This window comes from Macrobrachium rosenbergii, chromosome 21, assembly GCF_040412425.1.
Source record: "Macrobrachium rosenbergii isolate ZJJX-2024 chromosome 21, ASM4041242v1, whole genome shotgun sequence".
Classification (NCBI taxonomy): domain Eukaryota; kingdom Metazoa; phylum Arthropoda; class Malacostraca; order Decapoda; family Palaemonidae; genus Macrobrachium; species Macrobrachium rosenbergii.
In genome coordinates, this window is record NC_089761.1 from 56761607 (window position 1) to 56789272 (window position 27666).

At 34.1% G+C, this 27666-nt stretch overlaps 1 protein-coding gene across 1 annotated transcript in view; it reads left to right on the forward strand.

Annotated features, from left to right (window-relative positions):
- The window catches only part of LOC136850207 (uncharacterized), a 357433-nt gene that overhangs the window by 316319 nt on the left and 13448 nt on the right, over positions 1-27666 (forward strand). Inside the window, exon 6 of the mRNA XM_067123844.1 lies at positions 17829-17924. Within this exon, the coding sequence (XP_066979945.1) occupies positions 17829-17924 (96 nt within the window). The remainder of the gene's footprint in view (positions 1-17828; positions 17925-27666) is intronic.

Sequence of the window (27666 nt, forward strand, 5' to 3'; positions counted from 1 at the left end):
TTAGACTCACGTCTTTCTAAGACTTATTCAAAAACAACAATTCTCTTTTACCAAGAATATCACTTAACAAAACTCAACAGTCACCACATTACCTTTTGTAATTATTTCACTATTACAATCTCCTCAACACTTGCACAAAATAATATTCCTGATCACCTTCTACAAAAATAACACTCCTGGGGTGAGTTTAACAGAGCTTTTACAATAGATATCTTTCTGTTATTCCCCTTATATATATATCGAGAGAGAGAGAGAGAGAGAGAGAGAGGCAGATGTTTCTCTCAGGACCCTTTATAGCAGACTACTGGTGTCTTTTAGAAAACACTGGCTTTTAACTCTCGTAGACCGAGAATACACATAGGGTGTTCACACAGAATACACATGTATGAATACACATACACGCACGTATACAAAGTATACAAGTACACACGGTTGAGCTTTGAGGGATACCCTTATCTTTACATGATGGACATTTCCTGTTCAGGGCTTACCAAATCTTTTGTCAGCAGCTGGGTAAACAATTAAAGACGCTTTTAAACCAAAGCGACACCACTTATCTGCTGTTCCTCTTTCTCTCTTTCTCAGATTACGAACAGAATAGGCATAGGCAGAGTTAATAATGATGGAATAAGCATACAGTACTAAAGATTTAACAGGAGGCTCACCAACTGGGTGACAGCTCGTCACGATAACCTAAGTGAATGCTTTTTCCTTAACCATCTGAGTAAACATGGGAAGCTAGCCTTTATTCTCTCTCTCGGCAGAAAGGATGTGGCGACCTGATAAGCATTTCACAATACAACTTTAAACATTAAACAAAAGGGAAAAAATATCCCACAGAATCATAAGTTTACATAATACACAACTTATCTGTAAGAAAAGACATTTTGAAATCACGTCTTCACAACAAATGACGAATCTTGTAAGCAAAAAATAAAAAATTTTCACAGAGACATTATAAACACTTACAAAATGGTTATACAAATTATATCACCTTATAATAATATCTTATAAATGTGTGCATTAGTCTGTATGCACGCTTGTATGTATGTGTGCATTATGTAAAAATGCATAGATACTGGTATATGACGTGTTATTATAATCCACTCCGGAATATTATTTTTTTTAACTCTGACTCTAGTTAAAGGGCATTCATTTTTAATAGGGTTCTCCTTACACATTGCTTTGGCAAATATTCGTCGAGGTCAACAAATCCGTTCTTTGTTACCTTTATTTTCACAGTGCAATAGAGACCAAGGGACAAGAGAGGTGCCTTGTACGTATTTGTTTGATTTGGTACTCCAAGAAAGTCACAACTTTATGTTGTAAAGAAATTGGAGTTTGAATTTGAGGGATGAGGCTGAAAGAAGAAACATGCTCATCCTTTGTGCGTCTATGCGTGTGCGCGCGCGTGTTCGTGTAAATAGAAAGAGAAAATAATGAGGAATAGTTAAAAATGAGCTCAGTGTATATCAATGCTGAGATTAAAATTGAAATGAGGAGTGTGGAGATTAAAATGAAATAATGGTATTCAAATAAAATAGTGAAGCAAGTGAGAATAATGGAAGAATAGCGGCAGAGTGGGAGAGTCTTCTTTTGAAAGTGAAGCGGGGAGACAGAAAAGGAAAAACGGAGAGAAATCAGTGTTGATAGGCCGACTGGTCAGTGCCATACAAATTGGTGGATATGAAGAAGGGTGTTATGAATGGGGAAACGTAGGCGAAATTGAAAGTGACACTTATGTTCAAAGCGAACATTGCAACAAAAGCAAGTGGTGGAAATTGTGAAGTGACGTGATTAGTGTGTAGGAGTGAGCAGTAAAAACCTGAGGAAAAAAAAAAAAGCTTAGTAGAAAAGGGAGCGAGTTGTAGGGGTGAAAGAGGAGAAAGAGCTTCGTTATATATTTGAACGTCTCGTAGTTCACGCTTTAGAAAGAGCAAAGTGAAAGGATAAGATGAAGTGGGTGTTGAAATCGGATGTCAGAAGTGAGAGAGAGAGAGAGAGAGGGAGAGAATTCCCGTAGTAATATGTGATTTATTTTAATTATAATTTGTTTTGAATTTACTTACTTATGTTTTTATTTTACCTTTCACTAACTTTTATTCTCTGAGTTATTTTGATTTTTACCTTTCCTTTTTTTTTTTGCTCTTACCTTCCTGTGTTAATTTTGAAATTTATTTTCTAGCATTCCTTTATTTATTAGAGTTTTTGCTTTATTCATTTGTATTTTAGTTTACCAAACAATTAGCTCGAATACTTAAATGAATTGATTAAGACGCCTTCTACATAACTTCTCGTAATGATTAGGAGTCGTTCGTGATGCACATTAGGGAAGAATAACAAGTTTAACCGAAAGTCACTATAGCAGCAGATAAAAGATTATTTTTGAAAATAAGGTAATTTTCTTCTTTGCCGATTTTGTTCACAACATTGAAAAAGAAAAAATTTCTCTGTGCAAAACTCATCATCGACTTTTCGCCAGCTTTGAAACCGATCATAAATTACTGGACGTATCTGTAACATTTATTAAGGCTTCAAAGAGAAAGCGTTTTGGTCATACGGCTGAACGAATCATATTACGTGGAACATTTTATCAGCAAATTTTATCGGCCCAAAGTTGATTACCACAAGCGTAACTCTCGTCACCATAATGAAATTTTAATGCGTCATTGTGTAAATAAATTCCGTGTTTCGAGCGTTTGAGTAAACAATAATCATATGTAACTATCAGAAATCGTGTACTGATCGGGAAATAAAAAGCTTACATTTATGTACATTCAGTAATTTACCCCAAAATACACATTTGCAATAGAGCTTTGTTGTTAGTGCGACGTTGGGAATCTCAGAAAGCTCTCTCTATGTCTTTGTCTGGTTACTGCGTCGTCAAAATCCGTATCTTCATAAAAACGTCGAAAATTATAATTATTTTACGAGAGAGAGAGAGAGAGAGAGAGAGAGAGAGAGAGAGAGAGAGAGAGAGAGATGGACTGAGCTGAGCCTCGTCGCTTAAGGATGATAACACCAAATAGAATGACTGGCATTGAGAGAAAAGGTAGAAAATTCACATTTTTATGGGATAGATATGAGAAGCTTTATCCATAACGTTGGAGATATGTACAGTGACACTACATGTTATGAACAACACACACACACACACACACACACACACACACACATATATATATATATATATGTATGTGTGTGTTAGTTTTTAATGGTCACTTTTTTACCAGATACGGATTTTAATAACCACAATGCCCTCGTAACTTCTCGGTTTCTGACCTCCGTACCAGGATTCGAACATATAACGAGGTTACGTTGACCCACCTGGCCACGAAGAAGCCAGCAGAATTTATGAAAGAGATCAGCTAGTTTTCTCACTGTTAGTCTGAGAAAAATGGTATTAGACCCTCTGCAAGTATTATACCACGCCCTACATTTTATTGATTTTAATTTCTCGTACATGATTTTTTCGTATTTATTTATAGCATTATCGTAATGGAAAAGTCGCTGATGTAGATGTTCTTACCCGCTCGTATATTTTATCCCATTTACAACGACATGATTAATAGATACAAAAAAAGCTGTACAGTTTCAGATGTATAGAGGGTCAAAAGAACTCGATATGTTATCTGTATACTTGCACTACGAGTTTGGTGGGCTGCCACCAAGGCGGCGCTGCAGAGCCTTGCTGCCATCTTGAAAATCCCGGTAACCGTGGAAATTAAATAGGCGTTTAGTTTGTCCTTTGAATGCTTTGTTTGTTCGTTCATTATCTTCGTGATGGTACGTTGTTCAGCTAATAATTGCAGAAATGTTTCAGGAGAAAATAGAATTAACATTTTAGGTGGTAGCAAAGCATACTGAAACTTATTTACCCATAATTTTGCGAGTGTCAGATAAAAGTCTTGTTAGTAGCAGGTACGCTTATTCTTTCAACAAGTTTTATATTCAGCATATTACTGTGGCACGTAAACGTAATTGCGATTTCAGTTTTAAAATCAGAATGTCATCAGTCTTATATAAACCACATAATATAAAGTAAAAACTATCTTGCTCCTTTTCAAAAAGGCTTAGTTGTAAGTATACCTGTAGATTACTGGTAATGCTAGCAGATCTAGTGTTTTAAACGTGTTACTGTGAGTAGTTCAGGACATTGAAAGCAAACTGTAGAAAACAACTGATATTCGTTACAAAGATGAAAATAGCATTTTTCATATGTGTAACAAATCTTGGTTTAATTAATATTTTCATCAAATGATATATCTTAGAGATTGGTGACAGCAAGAAAATGAAGTTTGCTACCTTAGGCTAGGCTTATGCCATCAAATACTTATTTGGTAAGATGCTCTATCATTTAAACCTTGTTATAAGTACACGTTTATTTCGAATATATATAAAGATATTGCTGTATGGTAAAAGATATCAAATCGTCGTGCCAAGGAAAAATTGTATCGCTTATAAGGATGGTAACAACAACGAAAAGAATCTTGGAAAAGCAAAAACTAATCTTATGGTTACCGAATCGGCATCTATTTTTATTGGTTTTCCTTTTAAGAACAATTTTATTCTAAATAAGTCACAATTACTTTCTTCTGACAACTTACATGTAATAGAATAACATTCTCAAAATAATTGAGAGAGAGAGAGAGAGAGAGAGAGAGAGAGAGAGAGAGAGAGAGAGAGAGAACAATGTACTGTCTTGGCGTTTTGTCTTTACAGTATAGTACTGGATGCTGTATCGGGAGTTTCATTATGGCCGCCCGAGGTCACACACTTGGCAGGGAGATCGCCACTCCATGTTATTGACTCTCTGTGGTCTGATGTTGAAGGTATTGCCGTATCAGATATAGGTGATTGAATGAAGGGAATTTTAAAAAGGCTGTCACAGGCATGAGTTCTAACAAAAAGTGTCGAGGTTCATTTATTAAAACAAAAATGTTTTTGCTTTACAACTTACACGGCTTTAGACGCGTAGGAAAAAAGCTACTAGCAAGAGTTATGTTACAATGTATGGGACAATAGATTTCGTTTCACGAATCCTAGTACCTGTTTATTTTTCCTTTTTTTTTTTAACTATGTGTGCAAAGTAGTTCAGTATGTTAAAATTTAAATCCTCGGATTTATATTCTTCAATAAACTTCATCATAAAAATAGATAATCAGCAAAAAACAGGACAGTCATTGTGCCATTTTCATTCTTAAAAGCTTGACCATAATGATGAGGATGATGATGCTCATCATCATCATCATCATCATCATCATCATCATTCTTTAAAGCCCTTGCGTTCTTTATCTAGGAAAATCTGTGGCACCTTCAGGTTCACTCCAGTGACGGTATCCCGAACGTTGCACGAGAGCTAACGTTGTAATCAACCACTCATTATGCTTAGAAATTTTCGTCACTTTTCATTTAGATCTTTGGAAAAAGAGAACCCCACAAAAAACCTAATGATGCTCCTTTTTTTTTTGTCCCCACATTTTTTTCCCTTAGGGTCTCAAGGCTTTGATGTAAAGAAAGTGAACCCAAACTTGCCCTCTTTTTCTTTTAGCCTTTGAAAAAGGACACATTGAGGGCGGATGCTGAGAGTAGGTTATATACCGTCATCATCATCGTCCTCTTTGTCTTCGCTATGCTTTATTTCACCCTTTTCATTATTTGTTTATTTTTGGGAATTCGTCTGTTCATAGTTCATTTTCCATATGGATATCAGTTTTCATATCACAGTTCTAATATGTTTGGGAGAATTGTCATTTTTTTGTAAGATTTATACATAGAGAATTTTCCTTAAAACTTATAAAAGAAGCAATGTTACCCTTCATATTACATGTAACAGTTATATGGTACGTTGGCTTTTGTTGTTATCTCATTTTGGTATTTAATATATATTTTAAATATTGGACATTTATTCCTAGTTTTGCACTGGGTATACCGTTGCTCGATCATCTTAAAATACAGGGAAATAAAACGCGGACGGTCGTCGAAACTTCTCTGAAAGCGCAGGTGGTCGCCAGTGTTTGATCATTCATCTTTTCTCGCAGGTGTCAGAACAATATTAGATTTCGTGTCGGTCCCCTTGATACAACTTTGATGGTTCCTGTCATTTTCCTCGGGCTGGTAACTTAGCATACGCTTGTCATTTTTCTCTCTTGTCATTCCCAAGAGGTTGTTTGGATATTAGTTTTCGAATTCACTGGGATTTTAAGAGCTAGTATTTTTAATTTTGTGATGTTACTTAAATCAAGTGGTTGACATTTTTGCCTCAGGTGTAGTGACTGAAGAGAAGTCTCAGCAGCTTTTCGTATTTTGGATTGGGACACTTGTCAAACCATTGGATACAACTCATTTCAGTGCATACACGCTCCAAATTAACAGAAATTCGTACCTGGGTCCTTTCGCTAATGAGGCGAATGCCCTAAATATATGGACAGATAACATTTAATATTGAATGCCGGATGCTGAACGTGTAGACCCTTTCGAGAGGAAAGGTAAGGGAAGGTTTTCAATAAAACGAGAAGAAATTTTAGTCTCCGTGGGCGTTCCGGAGAGAGATTACCTTACTTGACACTTTTACACGTGAAAGTAAATCAGTTCAAAAAAAAAGTTTAAAAGAATGCATGAAAAACGATTGATTTTGAGGTAACCAATGGAGTATAATTTCTTTAATCTCTCTCCTTTTCATACAGAATAACGTTATTTTTCATGTTTTTCCTTGGCTTAATTTTCGATCCTTATAATGTAGACGAGAGTTTTATAAATCAGTTTTTTTTATTATTTTATGGCCATACATCTGAAGACATTGATGATTTTAGGCTTTTTTGTCATATTAGTGTTGTTGCTTTTGTCGCTAAAGTCGTGGAGAATACGTCCCAGCAAACATCCGACCTTTATATTTGGGTCTGATTGCGACGTGGACCTGGACTCTCTTCGTAATAACACGTGCTTATTGGCGATTGCCAGTTTCGTTTACTTTGTTGTGAGGACAAATATTAGCTTCAGGCAAGGGGGTGGGAATGGGAAATCTGACAGACGTTGGTTCTGTGTGGGACGTAGCGAGAGTGGACGTGTTATTGAGGGATTTGGCGAAGGAAATTTCTGCGTAATGATAAATTTATGTCGGTGATTTGGTAAGACGTGAATCTATTAAATCCATATCCTCCCTTGTATACACTATATATATGTATACACACACACACACACATATATATATATATATATATATATATATATATATATATATATATATATATATATATATATATATATATATATATATACTCGTATATTATGATGGTTATACATGAATCTATTAAATCCATACTCTCTCGTATACACACACGCGCACACACATACACACATATATATACATACATATATATACTGTATGTATACGTGTATGAGTGTGTGCGCATATATATAGAATTGCCATACTTCGTTATCCCAGTTAACAACTGGTGGCGCGAGATTGGAATAGCTCCATGCCCATTTTCCTTGCCACAACTGGCTCTTCGTACTCGTACACACTTGGGTCGACTGGTGGGCGGCAGCCCTGAAAATAAACCAAGTAATTTGTGAAATCGAGCCTACTGCTTTGCGCACATATTATGTATGCGTCGTCTGTTATGTAAGAAATATTTGTTTTTACTATTTCATGGCGGGCCAATGGGATAAGAGAAATTAATAGATTTATTAGATTGTTAATAAATTATATAAAATGATTTTGGCTAACTCTTTTAGGAGTTTATGGTTAGAATGGAGACGTTGGGTGGAACTCGGGGCTTGGCCATCATTCCTTTTCAATAATTTTTTAACGGGACTAGAGACAACGATGGTGTAGATGGTGAAGATTACTAAGGTCATCGTTCTTTATTATGTAAGATAAATATTTTTTTTTTTTATTATGACTAGGTTCGTTTCTGAGTAAAAGCTTCACTTTCATCCATCATAGAAATAAGTTTAAATGATTCAAATCAAGACAAAATGTGCTTGAATACAAAATGCTGTTCTTAGTTTTATACCTGAGGTGTAATTTTCTTGTTCTAAATATAATTGGAGATGAAAAATAGGGATTTAAATGTCAGGTTATGGCACATCTATTTGCTAACATGCCAAAATTATTTGGTTTCTTATAGTTACAATTTACTGGACATTATGATTTCAAAATATTAATATTATTATTATTTTGACGTCGTTTCATTTAGTTGATCTTTAATGTTTTTATGGAAACAAACATTAGATACTCATTGTGACCGTCCTCCTGTTCTTTTATGTTTATATGCTTAATACCTCCTTTTGTGTTGTTCATAATTCCTTTTGAGGCTTTTATGTGTCATAAGTCAATTACCAATATTTACGGCGTTGTTTATACACGCTCAAGAAAATGTTACCCGTATGAAGAGATTCCTTTTGGGGCAAAGAGTAGAAGAGAACCCGGATTTGCATAATAGATTTTCTGTAACTAGGAGGATCGATGGCCTCGCGTCTGATCGAGAGGATTTTTTTCCGTGTGTGGTAATTGAGACGCGAGGAAACGTCCTCCAACATTTTTAAGGATGGAAAGTCTCTCCAGAGTAAGTTAAGTTGATGCTGAGAGAGAGAGAGAGAGAGAGAGAGAGAGAGAGAGAGAGAGAGAGAGAGAGAGAGAGAGATGATTTACCTTCATTTCAAGAATGAAAAGCTTCAGTCGTCAAAATTAATAATCTATTCTATATTTTATGTAGGGAGAGAGTGACCTGGAAAACTTTTTGGTGATTTCATGGTAATGAGGATGGTCATTAATGCAAATGACATTGTATCCTATTTAGTGTACCTAAATGAAGGTCCTGTGATGCATTTTAGACTTGAAATAATCCACTCTTTCCACTGAATGCGGGCTGTTGTCCATTATTCCTTATGATCGCATTTAAATGAAGTATGTTTCGGTAAAAAAGATAAAAGGGGAATGGCACAATGTACTTGTGGAAATAGGGAGGGGGAACAGCGACGTGCTGCTGGTGAAGATCCAGAAAAATGCACGAAATGATTTATGGAGAACTTAGGTTCACATAATGAATAGAAAGAAAAAGCTCGATAACTTCCTACGCTTATTTCTTGTTAAGCTGGCCAATACATTCGTATGTAGACACGTCAATGTTTCTGTTTTGATTCGTTTTTTTAAGATGTTTTTTACTACTAAATCTCGTGTATGGAGATCTGTTTGAGCTTAAAAGCATTGTAATTCGTCTTAGCGTCTTTGTAGTAATATCTCGGCTAATTTAAATCCATTGTGCTGTTTCTCCAGAGGCCTGCAAGACGTGGGAGGATGGGGGTGCAGAGGGGGAGGCCTCGAGGAGATATTATAATGCGATGGAGGAGAAGGGAAGAGAAAAGGAATGAAGTAATTAAAAGATACAGTAGAGCTGAAGGGTAGAAGTTGGGAAGAGTGCGAGAAAAGAAAAGAAATGATGTCTTACAAAATATCAGAGAGAAACGGAATGTTCACGTACACACATTCCTGAAAACGTACTGCTCTTGACCGTGCAATATATAGTTCGATACAGTAGAAATTGGTCTCGTAAAGACTGGAACCTATTAGAGATGAAGAGGGAGAGAAACCCAGAGCGATAAGAGATAGGATTTAATGTTATGGTGGTTATCCTGGAAGCGTTAAATGTAGGGCGTATGATATTTTAACAGAGTCTTTTCAATAAACCTTTATTTAATGGGCAACCCGCCCGTTAAGGGGGCGAATACATTCGCGTTTAATCGTTCATTCTTCTCGTTTAATTGCTTGGTCTGGAGAGGAGATCTTCAGGAATGGAAAGTCAACAGCCAGCCTTTACTGTTTTGATAGATAAAGGAGAAATAAAAACTGATGTACGTTAAGTGGAAACGGGCTTGACGTCTGCTTTTTTTTCAAGTTCAAGAATTTAGTTTGAAAATAATATTGTTGTACAGGGCGGCATTTTATAACGATTTTAGTCGTTGCAGAAAGGATAAACATATCGAGAGGAAATGGGTTCCAATCATTTGGTAGCAAAATTCCAGGTGCTTCTCTGTGTGTTTGAAGGAATTGTTTTTGCTACGTTTATTGGGTTGCATATTTACTTTTCAATTTCCCAAGTAATTTTTGGTGCATTATACGTTCATTTTTCATTTTACATTTCTGCCCATCTTGTAGTATTCAGTATATTATTGCCAAATGGGTATATGAGTGACTGCACCCAAAAGCACATAAGTACATTTTATGTGAAATGACTACAGAAGAATAAACGCACACGTTGCTCAGATTCCAAGGTAATAAAAGCTGTTTATGACTTTGGGTCCATCGAGTACAAGTATCGACGTTTCATTTGATGGCCAGTATGCTATTGAAGACTTGGCCCGCAACTGACAAGAAATTTGAGCATTTGAATAAGTGTCTCTTAAACTGTTTTCTTTTTCCTCTTTTCGTGTATTTCGGCAGTTTTGTTAGCACTGTGTGGGTAATTTTTATTTACGGAAATCTAGTCAAGCATAAGTGTAATGATGGAAATCCTTCTTTTGAATTAATGACAATACCCTTCATAATTGGTGGACTGGAAAAACGAATTGGTTTTCATCTTATCGAGTTGAATTAACCACTCGAAATTGAGATTGTCTATGATCGAGTGTGCGTACGTAAGTGTGTAAGTTCAACAAAGTTCGTAGTTGCGTAAGCTCAAATGGCACTGTTCAAGACGTGTACGACGACTTGAGAGGGGAAAGGAATGCAGCTCCCCTTATTTTCATTTGAAATGCCATATTTCTCCTTTGTAAAAGGTATGTCTTATCTTAGTTTATATGGTCACTTCACCCCTACGGAAATTGGTTTTCATTTATCAAGGACAACTAATCCCTTAAATTACAATAGTTAGGGTAGACTATGAATCTAACAATATCAATACAGGTCTTGCAAACAGTAAATACCTCCTATCTCAACCAGAGATATAAACTGCAACATTTAATCAATAATAAGGTCTGCTAACAGACATACGGAGCAAGTTGTGGGACGCCACCCTTAAGGCGCGTTTCTACCTAACCATCCTAATAACTTTACTAAGCTAAAGACTTATGTAAGAGTGATCTTAAATTCAGTTAAGATCTAGTCACTCCTCATTAAGGGTATAATCACTTATGATCATTTTTCTCACAATACTCGTTTACATCGTCGTTCAGGTTCATGCACTCAACAACCATTGGCAGGAAAAACTTTCCTTTGAAGATAATATACCTCTTAAAGCATTCCAGTGACCAACTTACTCAAAAGTCACATAACTTGAACAACTCAACCAGAGTTTGTAAAGCTTGTGGACGGGTTACTCTTCATACAAAACTCAACTGAGTAAAGTCCCCTGTACGCAAAACAACCAGTGTCATTATCAGATCTATAATCTATGAATACAATATACAAAAATATATAAGCAGTGTAAAGTATCAGGCTTGATTAATGCTGTGTTTTATACGTATTTGTTGAAGTAGTTAAGTTTTATTATTGTTTCCGCTACAGTTTTCGTTTTCTTTTATTTCGTTTCGCCATTGAAAGCCATTGAAAATGGGCTTAATAGAAAACGGGGAGATTGACTCTTCTCTTTACATTATGTATTTATTTATCATTGTTAGACGATATTGGTATTTTATATGCTCAAGTCCTTTATTTCTATAGTGCCGGATTGGCCTGACCTTCTTTAAACTTTAATTTAAATGACATTTTTTCATTGTGTTGGATTTTTCTGATGTCAGTTTTTTCCCTTTGAATGCCACGGTTTCCTCAGCAAGTTGCCAGTGAGTTGAATTTGCAATTGCTTAAGAGGAACCCACCTGAACAATATTAATGAAGATGGTTTTCCCGTAGTCATGGTATTAGTACCATCACTGTAGCAACCATAATTAATGCACCTGCCTACGGAATAGTACTAATTGCCACTAACTTCTGTACAAAGTATAAAGGCAATAAAATAACTATAATATACATACATACATACATACATACATACATACATACATACATACATACATACATACATACATACATACAAAAAAAACAATCTCCTCACGCAGCTGTGTCATTGAGGGACCAAAAATACAGTATCGCCTTTAACCTAGTCACGAGTATTCCTCTAACCTTCAAAAATTGTCATGTTTTAGTTACTTTTTAGCGTAACAATTCAGTTGATGACAGCATTATAAGCTTGTTTTACTGTTATCTGTATTTAATCTTAGCTGAAAATTCTTTTCAATTCTAGAGAAACTGTTTGCTAATCTCTAAATTTTTAAGAGATATTTGAAATCTGTGGCTGTAGCTAGACATATTATGTAATTATTGAAGTACTTAAGATGTAAATAGTGTAGGGTAATTAAAAGTTTTCATAAATTTCTCCGTGGTTTTGAGAAGTAAATGGTCATGATAAGCGTTTTTACCTAGTGTGGTGATGCTGATTGTTCTACCCACATAACGTCCAATGAAATTGGTGAAGAGATTGCGTTATGTTTAGGGGTATCATAGTTTCGGAAATGAATAATGTACCTCGATTCTTGAAGATGAAGACAGTAATCACGTTTCAAGTCATTCCTTTTAAAATAACCGAGAAATATGGGTAATCACTAATGTTCCAAGATTAAATGTAATATGCATTTATGAGCGTGCTCTCCCTCGCATGTACATTTTTATACACACTAGTATATATATATATATATATATATATATATATATATATATATATATATATATATATATATATATATATATATATATATATATATATATATTATATACATATGTATATATGTGTATATATATATATACACATACATACTTACATACATATACGTTTATTGAACATGAAACCCGTCCATGTTATTGGACGAACTCGGCATCTCCTATTTACAGTTGTGTTATATCTAATTGATTAGAGTGCCTCTGCCTCACATATGTGGTTGTTTCGTCTTTTCAGACGCCGCATTTTTAGCCTTATTTAGGGTGATGTAGTGCCATAGCTAAATTGTACCTTGCCCTCCATTCTTGTATTTGAGTTCCATTGGCAGAGAATACCTTAAAGCACACTTTTTGTGCATTTTTATTTTTAGATACTTGACACTTTTTGTCCATATTTATTTTTAGATGTTTGACACTGTATGTCCATATTTATTTTTAGGTATTTGACACTTTTTGTCCATATTTGTTTTTAAAATATTTGACTCTTTTTGTCCATAATTATTTTTAGATATTTGATATTAAGTTGTTAATTATCAACTCTCAATTGTTATTGTTTTCTCATTTATTTCTTTCAGTTTGTCGATATTAGTCAATTTTACTTGGTTTTATTTCTTTTCGTTCTGTTTTTAACCATATGTACATTATCTTCTGTTTAATCCTGCATGTAATTTAAATGGGTTATTTGCTCGTTGCATTCATTACGCGTGTACATAGTGAATAAGGATGACAATTAAGTGTAATTATTACACAGGGTAGGCACATGAAAATACTTTCATTGATTTCCATGTGTCTTAAGTTATTCGTGTATTCATGTGTTAATGATTAGTATATGGACGCGCATTTTGTCTAAGTTTTAAGCCTTACGGTAATGAGGTGGCTGTTAAAAGTGCAACAGTGTGTTTTGTAATTAAGACAGCTTGACGTTAAAAATAAACAAATAAGCAGCATCCTTGATGTACGATAATGCAGAGAATTTCAGAGAATTTGGTGGCAGATATTAAGAAAACACGCCTTAATTTTCGGGTTAGAGTCCCTGTTAATAAAAATTGCCCGTATCACATTTTATATTTCATTTTATGAAGATTAAACACTCGCTCTAGCGTGGAATGGATTCAGATTACCTCGAGTAATATTAAAATTGTGTCGTGGGGAAGTTTGACTCACGAAGTTAATGACTTCATCAGTAATTCTCTTTTTTTTTCTATGTCGGGAAAAGCAGCAGGTTTGTTTCCTTCCTGAGGGACTAATCATTAATTTGGTTTACATTTATATATATATATATATATATATATATATATATATATATATATATATATATATATATATATGTGTGTGTGTGTGTGTGTATAAGTATTTTTTTAGAAATTGTTTAGAATGATAGAATTTATTTATCAGTATTTGTTTAGAATGATAAAGTAATCTTTTGAGAATATTTTTCACTCTTGAGCCGTGAAATTTTCCGATATATTGAGTTAATTTGCTGAAGACTGTATCCTTGTTATGAGTCTTGTTTCTGATATATATCGTTCGATTGTAGTGTAATTTGCAATGTATTTCTGTTTCTAAGGTCTGTTTCTAAGACCTTAGACAGGATGTCACCATGTTTCATACCTTAACGTTTCTCAAGTATGTCGCTATTTTTTGTTTATGGAGATGACCTATTTGTATTTCTGTTACATATCATATACATTATATTTGTGTGTGTGTGTTTATTTGTGTGTGTGTGTGTTTGTGTGGCTGTGCGTACGTATAACTATTGTGCATTTATTTTTTATCATTGCACCATTCGAATTACAGGATCGAAAAAGTGTATAAATCATTCTATAAAAGTTACAAAGGAATGAAAACTTAAATTTAGTTGTGAAGCCTGACTAACATTCACATACCATTCCTGTGTGCCATACAAATACAGAAAAAAACAAAAGCAAAGAATGACTTTGTAACGCCGACAGGTCATCACGAATGTTGGCCTCAAATGACTTCCGTGGAATAGCTTTGATTTACGGTGGGTGGACGTTACGGTAAACGATGAGGAGAATGTTCCGAAGCTTAGTTTAATTGTATGTAATATATCAAAGAGTCTGCTTCTGTATTTGTGCGTTTCTTTCGCTTTAAATGTGGTCATATATAATTCATTTTCCATGAGTAGCTCAAATTAATGTTTACAGATTTTCCTCTCGCTCGAACAAATAAATCGGCATTTTTTTCGTGTGAAACTTTGTCAACTTAAACACAGTGTTGTTGTTTTGGTTTTTGTGAAGCAATTTAGGTTTCCAGTGAGTTTTCCTCCCATAAAACAAAGAGAAATTGTAACGATGAATTTGGACATTTTATGGTTTTCTACAGAATCACGTACAAGGACGGCGATAAAGATGTCCCCGGAGCTATGATCCTGAAATTATTTGAAAATTTCATGTTAAAAAGTTTTCCTTATTTCTCGGCGTTTTTATATAATATATGTTGGTTTTTAGTGCTTCCACATATCTCCTTCAGATTATGATATTGGAGGCTTTTTTGAAGAAGGGTTGGTTATGTTTTAGGTTATGTTAGGTTGGCTTGCAGAACAAATTTGGAAACTTTTTCAAGGAGATAATAGGAGACCTAGAGGTTCATTAAATTAAGTCGGGAAGGTTCGTGATATCCCAGAAGCTCGATTACTGTGGGCATTACTTAAGGTTCTTTGCAGCGTCTCCTCGACCCCTAGCTGCAACCCCTTTCATTCCTGTAATTTCAAACTTTTATATTCTCTTCTACCTTATTCCACCTCACTTTCCACCCTCTCCCAACAATTGTTTCGACATTATTTTCAGCGTTGTATGACCTCATACGTCCCAGCGCTTGGACTTTGGCCTAAATTTTATCTTCCAATTCCCGAAGCTCGATTTTATATGCAAGAAAAATGCAATGTATACAAGTAATAATAAAACCATTTTAGAAATGAGTGGGAGAGTGATCGACATATTTTCTGCGAAACTAACTAAAGAGATTCTGTGATTCGCGGAGAAATGTTTGTATGCAGAGAGAGAGAGAGAGAGAGAGAGAGAGAGAGAGAGAGCGAGCCGTGCTTTCGCATTTATTTGTTTGAAATTCATGACCGAAATTAATAGTGCGTGGACTTGTTTGTATGCGAGAGCACTTTATTTACTGTTAAGTCTCGGTTGCTAAGTGCATTACTCGCGCATATTTGATATACTTACAAGGGCAAGAAGATAATTATCGTTTTCATTCTTCCTGGAAGGGTTTGCTCTGTCTAATTTTAATCTGTTTGTGTGTCTACTTGTATCAGTGCTGGGTATTAAAGTAGAGTTAATCGTTTAACTGTTTACCTTGGCGCATATATATATTTACATTTTTATGTCTTGTTGAGTTTGAGTATCTCAGCCGTTGTTTGTGATTTCTGGGCTGGAGGGCTGTATTTAGTTAGCGTCAAATGGTAGCCATATAACGAACATTCTTTATACTCGGGACGCGCTATATCCTATCTACCATGGCTTTCATTATTATTGGCTTTCGGTTTTTTCTTTGAGGGTACAAAAAAGCGTACCTCCCTTTCTTCTTTATAATTTGGTCTTAGATTTTGTTATTTGTTATTAATGCGGCCTATTGATTATTAGATGTTAATTGTATTTAATGTTCTTTTCGATGAAAAACAAAATTGAACCCGTATTCTTCTTTGTTTTTACCCTTTATTTTCTTCGGGTGTTTGCTCTTTTCATTGAGAGCTTGCTTAGTAAACATTTGGTATTTTGGCTTCCCCGTATGGGTATGTGTACGTTGTCAGTGAATAATCACGAGGACTACAAGGGTCTGCCTTTGATAAATCTCAATGGCTATCTTTGATGGAACTCTTTAGTGGATACTTCTCTCTTTTACTAAGAAGGATATAAGAGTATTGGGATACAGGAAATGTTTTGATGCTAAGTAAAACATAATAAATTGTGCAGTACGAAGATATGGAAATTAAGGAAATATACATAGACAGACGTGCATGTTTACTGTTTCTCTCTCTCTCTCTCTCTCTCTCTCTCTCTCTCTCTCTCTCTCTCTCTCTCTCTCTCTCTCTCTCTCTCTATATATATATATATATATATATATATATATATATATATATATATATATATATATATATATATATATATATATATATATATATATTAGAATCTATTTTGATGCTAAGTAAAACATTATTGTGCAGACGAAGATATACGTTATGTGATCAGGTGGATAACTATAACTAGTTCTGATAATCTACCAGTTGCTTTTTACCGGATACGTATGTTCAGGTGGAATCTTGATATTCTGATGCCCCTCAGAATTGCACCACATCTTTGCTCATTTGAATCTAGGCTTTGCAGTGACAAGCGTTTCCAAAGTGTGAATAAATTGAGAAGTTAAGAGGGCATTGTGGTTAATGCACAAACACATACATACACACACACACACATATATATATATATACATATATCTATATCTATATCTATCTATCTATATATATATATATATATATATATATATATATATATATATATATATATATATATATATATATATATATATATATCCTATATATAGTATATATACATTCATACATACATAGATATCGCCTCCCGGGCCGTGTGACAAAGGTCTCAGTGAAATTCCGCCAATGTTGTCTTTGCTTTATGTTCCACTCATCTCTTAGTTCCCTTCCAAGTAAGTGCAGATCTTCCAGTCCTTCTGGTGTTTAACTGACGCAAATATGTACTTTTCCCCCATAGTTTATGCGAAGGACATGACCAAACTATTTCCATCTCCCTGTCATCATTATATCATCTATATTTACAATTTTCCGATGTGGTAATTCTAATTCTAACCTGCCCTATGAGTCATAATATTCTTCTTATAGCTTATTTTCAGATCGACAAAATCTTTAAGATATAATTTCTTGGTCATAACATATGCATATATATGTACATACAATACATACACAAATTTGTTGTATATATATACATATATATATATGTATGTATATATGTATGTATGTATGTATGTATGTATGTATGTATGTATGTAAATAGGTACTAATTTGGAAAGAAGTGAGTGTAATGATTGTTGATTTATTTTCCTTTTATTACAGCCACGCCATTCCGCCAAGCTCTTGGGCGTACTGAGGCAAATGCCCAACCGTTGTGGCCCAGATGTTTTCTTCTCATTCCCTGGCAAAAAGGGATCCGTAAGTATTGCTCTTGCCTGTTCTCTTCTCCTTAGGCGTTAAGATGTATTTTATTGCTGATGTTTCTGTGTGCCTCTCAGTAATCTGACATATTTTTTTTTCTGGTAATATTGCTCGTAAGTGTTATTTTATATATATATATATATATATATATATATATATATATATATGTGTATATGTATGTGTGTGTGTATGTGTGTGTGTGTGTGTGTATTGATAACGATATATAATGTTAAATTAAGCAGACACTCATTTATTTGTAGCATTCGTTGGAAGTATATATAGATCATCCATGATTTTGCATTTAAACTAAGAATTTTGCTAAATACCGTTGTAGTGACGTTGATCTGGAGCCACCACTCAATTGTAAGAAATGGCTAAATGTGATAGTTGATATATAGATAACGTGTCAGGAGTTATTATAATCATATATATATATATATATATATATATGATGATTATTATCACTTTTGTGTATACATTTATCACACATTGTTTCTTATTTTTCACCTGTGTGTAATGTGTATATATATATATATATATATATATATATATATATATATATATATATATATATATATATATATATATATATATATATATAATGTGTGTGTGTGTGTGTGTACATATACATGTATATATTATATAGTGTGTATATATATATATATATATATATATATATATATATATATATATATATATATATATATATATATATATAATCTCCATTTAAAAATATAACTAAAAATGCGCTTATATTGGCGGACTTATAATTTGCTCAAGTTTGTCTGTTTTGCATACCGTCTGGAGAAATTGATGTTGCATGTCATCATTCCGGAATTTCTTCTTAGCATGATGAAGCAATAATAAGGTGTACTTTTTGTTTATTCGTATGATCACATCTGTTATCATCATGAGTGAAAGTCTGTGTTTTCCCTTATTTAGAGAATGAAAGTTATTTGATTGGTCGTATTCATTATACGCATTCACTTTCACTTATTGTTATTTTTAGTATTCAATCATTGCTTCCCAATTGATCCTCATTGGTCTTTTGATCTTTTTCACACAAGGCCTCCAGTTTAGTGGAAGGTCGCTATGTAATTTCTTTGCCTTATAGCGTCTTCCACAAGAATGTGTATCCATTTTAATAATAATAATAATAATAATAATAATAATAATAATAATAATAATAATAATAATAATAATAATAATAATGTCTTGAAAATTATGATGTTTTGAATGAAATTATGATGTTTTACATACACGTACAAACACATTCTAATACATATATATATATATATATATATATATATATATACATACATACATACATACATACATACATACATACATACATGTGTGTGTGTGTATATGTTTCAAGTTTGCTGCGCAAACTTCATTTGTTTTGCCTTTAATGATGTGAATATTAGAGCACCTTTTTGTTATGCATTTGTCAGCCAAGTTTCTAAAATCATAAGATCATGATTATAATATCTCTAATGGTCTCTGGTGAGACCTTTACAGAAAATATATTTATGTAGCTAAATATTTTTTGTACATCCTCGTGTACCTACTAGCTATATATAGATGCTTGTTTCTTTATTTTCTTGCAATGTATTTCCTTCAAGGAGGTGTATTTTTTCTTTTCCTTCAAGGAGGTGTATTTTTTCTTTCCACAAGTTTTTCCTCTTGTGTTGGATTCATTCTCTCTCTCTCTCTCTCTCTCTCTCTCTCTCTCTCTCGTTTCCCATACTAGTTGTTCAGCATCGCTCCGTGGCATATCCCTCTATTACGTAGACTCCTTAGAGATTAATCACGAGAGATACAGTTTTTAATCTGTTTAAACTAGAATGTTTTTCATTGAATTGACCTATAAATTAGTGGGTAGTATCATTTAAAGACAGTATGATTATGGAAGAACTGGGTGCTTTATCATTACTTAAAATAAGTAAAAACTTTGAATCCTTTAAACTCGGTCCCTATGATTATACGTAAAACTTGTTTTAAATGGTTGTGTTCTGTTCTACTTTATATTCATCTCCACGTCTTCACTATGGAAAACCTCCGTGCCAGCCGCATAAACATTGTCGGTAGGAATTTTTCTCATTAGGCTTAGGATACTTTCCCCCCCAAGATATCAAGGAGTTTGCATTGGTTAGTGAACATCGGAAATGTGCTTATGTGGGCTAAACCTTCAAATAGCATGAGGTTGGGAACTTCTCAACATTGACCATTTTAAAAAACGAAATTTTAATATGCATCTCTTTTCATTGCTTTTGTCACGGAACGTATCGGAGATTATCATGTAGTTATGCGAAAGTTCCTGACATAATGAGAGGCCGTTCAAGAAAAAAAAACCAATCAATTTGCTCACTGTAACTACTGCTATGGCCCTTGTGTACAGTACAGTATTAAATTTTCTTGCCATTTCTTTCGCTTTGTACTTAGTTCTTTAAGTCATTATTATTGTTAATGCACAGACTCTGAAAACTTTGCCAACATTAATCAAAGTTTGATCTCTTATCTCGTGTTTGCATCTGTCCCCCGACCAACTCTTTTGTGACTTTCCCATTCTTCGTCAGATATTTATAGAATTTTTGGAGTCGAGTCCTTTTCATCCACACACTTATCATCGCGACATTTGCATGACTGACCGGCAGCTGCGACCACTTCAAAGAATCGACGATGTCGCGGGAACACTGCTACGTTCAGATGCCTTTATTCTTGAATATGTGTATATGTTTACGCATGATTCTGTCTGCTTACATATAAACTAGTGTACAAACAGCCTTGAGCACTCGCATAGGTTACGTATGGACGTATACCTTTATACGATCATGTTTTCTTTTCCATCACTAATCCGTTTAGAGATGAATATCTCTCCTCAGTAAAGTTGTCATGCCGCCTTTACTGAAGAACTTTGTTTTGAGCTGAAAGGGAATCTCAGTGGGTATCGCTGTAAGATGACCAACTGCAGCCGTGGCTGTTTATTTGCGGCGAAGGAAGAGGTCACGCTGAATCACAGCTAGGGATCTTGCGTGGACGCAGACGTGACCGGAATCCAGAATGATCTGTTGCAGAATATGAATCGTGAAGCGTTTTCGTTTTGCGTAATGCTTATTTGTAAAGTCTTCAGATAATTGTTTTTTTTTGTAGTTTTCATTAAATTATTTGGAACTGCATTTTTTCAGAATTAATCTTTTTTTGCATAGTATAGTAATTTTTGTTTTTTAGTTTAAAGATTCAATTTATTTATGGTATTTAGATTAAAAAAGGAAGTTCTACTCTCACCCATGTTTATACACCATGTATATTATGTGCACGCGTTTGTATTTTGTTAATACACATACGCACGCACCACATGTATATATACATTTTATATATATACATATTATATATATATATATATATATATATATATGCGTGTGTGTGTGTGTGTGTGTGTGTACTGTATATTAGGAAAAGTTCACCAGGCGTCACCAACTACCCCAAACACCCGTCAGTTATAATTTATCTTCCTTCCATGCTCCGCCCCTCGTATGAAATAAATATTTGTTTTTGTTTTCAAATGAAAACATTCCCTTCTGTTTTCTCGCCAGATAAATGCCCTTCCCACCGCCTTCGCTCACCACATTTTCCCCTAGCAACAAACTTTTTTCTTCTTTGTCCGGGGGTTAAGGGGGAGGAGCCTTTATAAAAACGCTGCTCTGGCAGGTTTATATGCAAGGAAGTGCCGGAATAACGGATGTACAATTCTTTTCTCCCAGAGTATTCCGTAATTGTTTTTAATTGCGTGTAATTACAGTGGTGATATTTTTCGTAGAATTACTAATTTGTTTTGTTTCCGCGGGAAGGTAAGATTGCTTTGATGAGAGTTACTTAGCTCTCTAAAAAAAAATGGGTATCAGACGCAGCGAAGTAATTTTGAAATTATTTTAACATACTTAGGTTTAAGGAGGATCTCCTGATATTACTTGGGTATGTGAACTCATTTTTAACTCGGGTAAAGACGCGTTCTTTTCATGTGAAGAAAGGTCAATTCGATTAATGATAATTATAAAATGAAGCGGATATTTTCATATTTTGTTGTTGTTGAAAGTTATATCTTCTTTACCATTTAGTGATAACCCAGAGTAATCTATATTTTGTATTGAGTTTATCAGTTAGATTATGTATTCCCTCGCTACTTTATGATTATATCTTTCATTGATGTATGTGGTGGTGAATGCAGTATCAACCTTTTGTGATGAAAGGAAGAAAGATCATCAGCATATTTATGAAAACCCGAGTACAACACACTGTATTTCATTAATACTCATTCCTTTGACCAGGACCAGTCTACAAATGAACTCCATGTTTTTTCTTTGCCTTCGAAGGTCATCCTTAGATTTGTAGTGTTGAAGATCACTAACGCAAATATTTCCAATAGCATTCGTGAGTAATGAAGGAACTAATCTTTTTAATCGTTTTTGCCCATTATTTTAACTTTAGTAGATCAAGATATAAAAAATCAAATTGACTTGGTGTTTTTTAATGAAACGAAATATTTAGTTTCTGTCCTATATTTGCACGGAAAGGACTTCAGGAAGCGTCACACATTCTCTCTCCCTCCCTCCCTTAATTTCGCTGGTATATTTATCTTGTATAAAATTTCAAGGTTAGTTTGTGTTTCCCAAGGTAATAAAATAACATTTAATTGTTTAAGAGGTACAGTTGTAACCATAATCTGTTTGCAGTTGGGTCTCTCTTGGTTTTTGTTCAATTAACTCATTTTTATAACTTCAGTCAGGGGGCAAATGTATATATGCCTTCTGGTAAGGATCCCATTTTTATCCCTGATTAATAATTTTTCATATTTGTTTTTTAGAGATACATTTTTGCAAAAAGGACCATTTCAGGTGTGCACCAAATGCACATTATCAGATTAGGCTTCCATGAAAGTTTCTGGTCACAGCTGTTTTTACCTCTTCGGGTTCTTATCAAAAGAACTGAACAAAAGTAAATTCCCGGGCGTAGGGTTTAAGACTTGGCCGCTGTACAAAGTTAAGTGATCAGGCAGAATGGGATAATATTAATTATCCATTCTTCTACACATATTTTCATGTAAACTGTTTGAATTGTAGCTTACGAATAGTAACGTGTGCCTGGGCTTTCATCTTAATATTCAGATTTTTACTGTTAAACTTTTTTTTTTTTATTAGGGAAAACACTTGGATGAAATTTCGTTTTAACGGTGGCGGTTGGTTAAGCCCAGGAAACTTCTTTTCCACTTTTTAACAGGATGGAGCAATATACACGATTTTCAGATGAAAGAAATGAGTGCTTGATAAGGCTTCTGTGTTGTAGAGATGTAGATCAGGTCTTTTTATGTCTTTTCGTGATGAGGAATTTTAGATTAAATTTGTCCTCATTTCATATTAAGAAGGAATACATTGTATTTTTCTTTATCAGAATGAAGACATGCATGATTCTGCTTCACAAGAAGTGTCCGTATGGTAGTTATATTGATTTTCACTGGGGATAAATTCTGTATCAACTGTTTATTTAAGTTTATTTCAGAATATTAATTGATGATATTGTTGAGTTATTTATCTGTCGACTTTCGCAATAGATGCAGTCATAAAATATTGAACGAATATTATACCGTAGTTAATGAATTGTAAACTTATTTTATTTATTCATTTATTTATTTATTTTTTTTTTTACTAAATTCTCTAGGTTGAAAAACGAGATCATCAGTACGAGAATTACCACGATGTTAGCGTGGTGACACTTTTCTCCTCAGCCCCATCTCTCTTTCTCTTTTATGCCAATATATATATATATATATATATATATATATATATATATATATATATATATATATATATATATATATATATATATATATATATATATATATATATATATATATATATATATATATATATATATATATGTGTGTGTGTGTGTGTGTGTGTGTGTGTGTGTGTGTGTGTGTGTTGATAAGAATAGCTTCATCAGACAAATTGCATCTAGTTGTGCACAACTACCTGACTCAGCATGACCAAATGTTTGCCATTATCCCCTTCTAAACCAACAGCCATCACTCTTGAGGCCTTTGACAGGGAGGCACTCGTAGTGAAGATCGTAAGGAACCAACTCCTTCAGCATAAACTAAACCAGGACAGGTTAGCAGGAACTTCTGCCGGGACAGGTTTGGAAATCTCTTCTGCTAGCCTAGTCAAGGTGCCTTTTCTCTCTGGGGAGCAAGGGCGGGGAAGAGCCGGGGGGCGGTGATTGGAGGGGTTCTCTTAGTCTTCGACTAAACAGTCTCCCACGATTTCGTAGTTCCTCATTGGATGGGTCAGTATCGTACTCGGCTAGCACTCTCCTAGGCCCGCGTTCGATTCTCCGGCCGGCCAATGAAGAATTAGATGAATTTATTTCTGGTGATAGAAATTCATTTCTCGGTATAATGTGGTTCGGATTCCACAATAAGCTGTAGGTCCCGTTGCTAGGTAACCAATTGGTTCTTAGCCACGTAAAACAAGTCTAAATCCTTCGGGCCAGCCCCCTTGGAGAGCTGTTAATCAGCTCAGTGGTTTGGTTAAACTAATGTATACTTAAGTTTTCCACGATTTAGTGGAGCCGCACCCAAGAAAGAAAGGATTGCTTGTATACCTTGCCCAATAGCGACATGAAGGTACAATGCGAAGTTACATAATACTGTCCTGTAGCCGGAAGTAGTATATTAAATAATATTAATTTTCTTGTCTTGCCTGAAAGTTTAACAATTTGTCTATGGTCATTACAACAATACATTCTTCTCAGGGTGTTAAATTTAATATACGGTATCAGTTATTAAAGTCATTATGATTCAAGCTAAATCTCTTTACTCTTTCCTTTTAAGACGAAATATTTTTCCTCATACCGGAACGAAAATATTCTTTTAAGAAATTTTGTCTTAAACAACTTGTAATGAAGGTGAATTTCTTCTTCCTTTCCAGTTTTAACCTTTTATGTTCCCGCTGTTGTAGATGGCGTTCTGTAACCCTTTTTCTGTGTCTGCATGTATGAGAAAAGTTTTTGTTTTTTATTTGACTAAACAACAGACTTTCATCCCTTTTTATGTATACGCTAGTACTTCCACGCACTCGTGTCCGTTTATATTATGTTTGTATTTAAAGATTTTTTTCCATTAGTCGACATACTGGATAGATTTTTGCTCAGCTATATATATATATATATATATATATATATATATATATATATATATATATATATATATATATATATATATATATATATATATATTTTATTTTTATTATTCTATTTTTAGCTAGGATGTAACTACAGCAGACTACTTCACAGATTGAAAATGCGTAATTGATGTCTGTATATGAAATATATTTGGTGTTTTGATTTATAAACACGCAGCAGCTTCACCTAAAATGCCGACTGTGCAAATATTGGAGCTCTTGGTATTCGTTTTTCTTTTTTAGAGATTCATTTAATTACAGTTTCAAACGTTCCATTTCCCTCGTTCCTTTGGTCAAGAGAAATCGTTCATTTCCTGGCTACATTGTGTCTGAACGAAGTATTTCTCTCTCTCTCTCTCTCTCTCTCTCTCTCTCTCTCTCTCTCTCTCTCTCTCTCTCTCTCTCTCTCAAAACACTCTCTCTCTCTCTCTCTCTCTCTCTCTCTCTCTCTCTCTCTCTCTCTCTCTATTAAACACACACACACACACACACACACACACACTCTCCGCTCACACTCTCCGTTGATAAATCCTTCTTCATTGTACAGGAAATTCTAGTTTTTGTACCTCGTTAAGTTCTGTCTTCGGAAAGATTTTCCTACGGAATTCCTGTAAATATTAACTTTCAATTACTCTGTTATTGGACCAGCAATCTTTCATAAAGGTGTTTGTTTTAGCTATGATTTTTAACAGTGTTCGGTATAAAGTGAATTTTACCTTGTACACGATTGTAAATCTTTCCTAAGTTGTGTTTCTGTGTGCGGGTTCTTCCAGCGTCCTTTTATCCTACTCCTTGACCCTCCATGCGCTTCGATTCATCTACAAGGTTGTCGTGATCTTCCTGCCCTTGTCAAATAGTGAAGTTTTTCTTTGCTGTGACGATTATCCATGTACGATGAATGAATGAAGAGTCTGGTCTTCAGTTTTCGGTTTCGAATGGGAAAATGTTGGTGGCTGGTAGGTAGGATGTGGGCGCGCGTGGCCCTTGCCAAGAATTTTTTTTTTCATTTAACCATGGAATGTTCATGATTGACGGATTGTTAATGGATAATTCCCTTTCTAACCAGAAAAGCAAATATTTTACTATAAATTTTGAATGCAGCATACTGAAATGATGTACGTTCTTCTCATGCCTCCATGCATAATATTTGGCAAATTCTGGACAAGAGCTGGAGTGCAGTATTGCAGAAAACTGCCTGCTCTTTTTTTTTCCAGGAAATATGTTTTATGTTCTTGACGGATATACTTCTGTTCTTTGTAACCTGAAGAAGGACCGTTTCGTCTGATAGCTGTAATCATGATGCTGTTGTCCTAATGTACTAAAGGCTTTTAACTTTGATATTGTTTTCAGACCAACAACTATTGAAAAAAAAAAAAAAAAAAAAACCTATCGGCTCCTGCATGGCGGTATAGGCGTTGTCCCCCACTTTGCCAAATGTACTTCTCTGGAGTTTTACAGACCTACCATACCCGTTTACCCCTTTTAATCGGTGCGTCTCTTATTGTCTCCTGGGAGCAATATACTTCTGGTTGTCCCTGTTGCCTCGACTTTCCTTAGAAAATCCTTCCATTCTCTGTTTTTCATATAGGCGTAATTAAATCTGTTTTTGGACCTTTCTTGGGATTATCTCATGCTACTGGACTTCAGCACTTTCCATTTACTTGTTTTTGTGTTAATTTACCTACTTATATTTGTAAATTCCAAGCTCGCAGAAGCTCTCCAATTGTTGACAAGTGTATGTGTATATATATATATATATATATATATATATATATATATATATATATATATATATATATATATATATATATAATATATGTATATATATATATATATATATATATGTGTGTGTGTGTGTGTGTATGTATGTGTATATATATATATGTGTGTATATATATATATATATATATATATATATATATATATATATATATATATATATATATATATATTTATATATATATATATATATATATATATATATATTTTTATATATATATATGGAGAGAGAGAGAGAGAGAGCGTGGCATAAATATTCATAGGTTACACAAATGGAATTATCTAGCAGCTGTTGAATTTATCATCTATACATAATATAGTCCCTCCTTTCTTTCCATTAAGAGTATTCATAACATTTTTCTATTCTTATATTTTCTTTTCTATACAGACTTAGCTCCAGCTTTGCCATGTACTCGGAATATTTTACTGTTTTTTTTTCTTTGTTTTTGTACCCGTTTTTATCATCAAAATGCAAGATACTTTTGCATGAAAAATATCTATTTATGCTTTATAGTCTTCATAAGGGTTTGTCAGAACAAATAGATGATTATTTGTGCCATGAACGTCATACTGATGTTATATAATACACAAGAATGCCAGGGCTGTATATAGAGTTATTACTGCACATGTTATATATACAAAACTTTTACGTAACAGTTCTTCATTTACATAAGTAAATTAATTTTGGGAACTAAAAAAATATTTACATTAAGAATGGTACC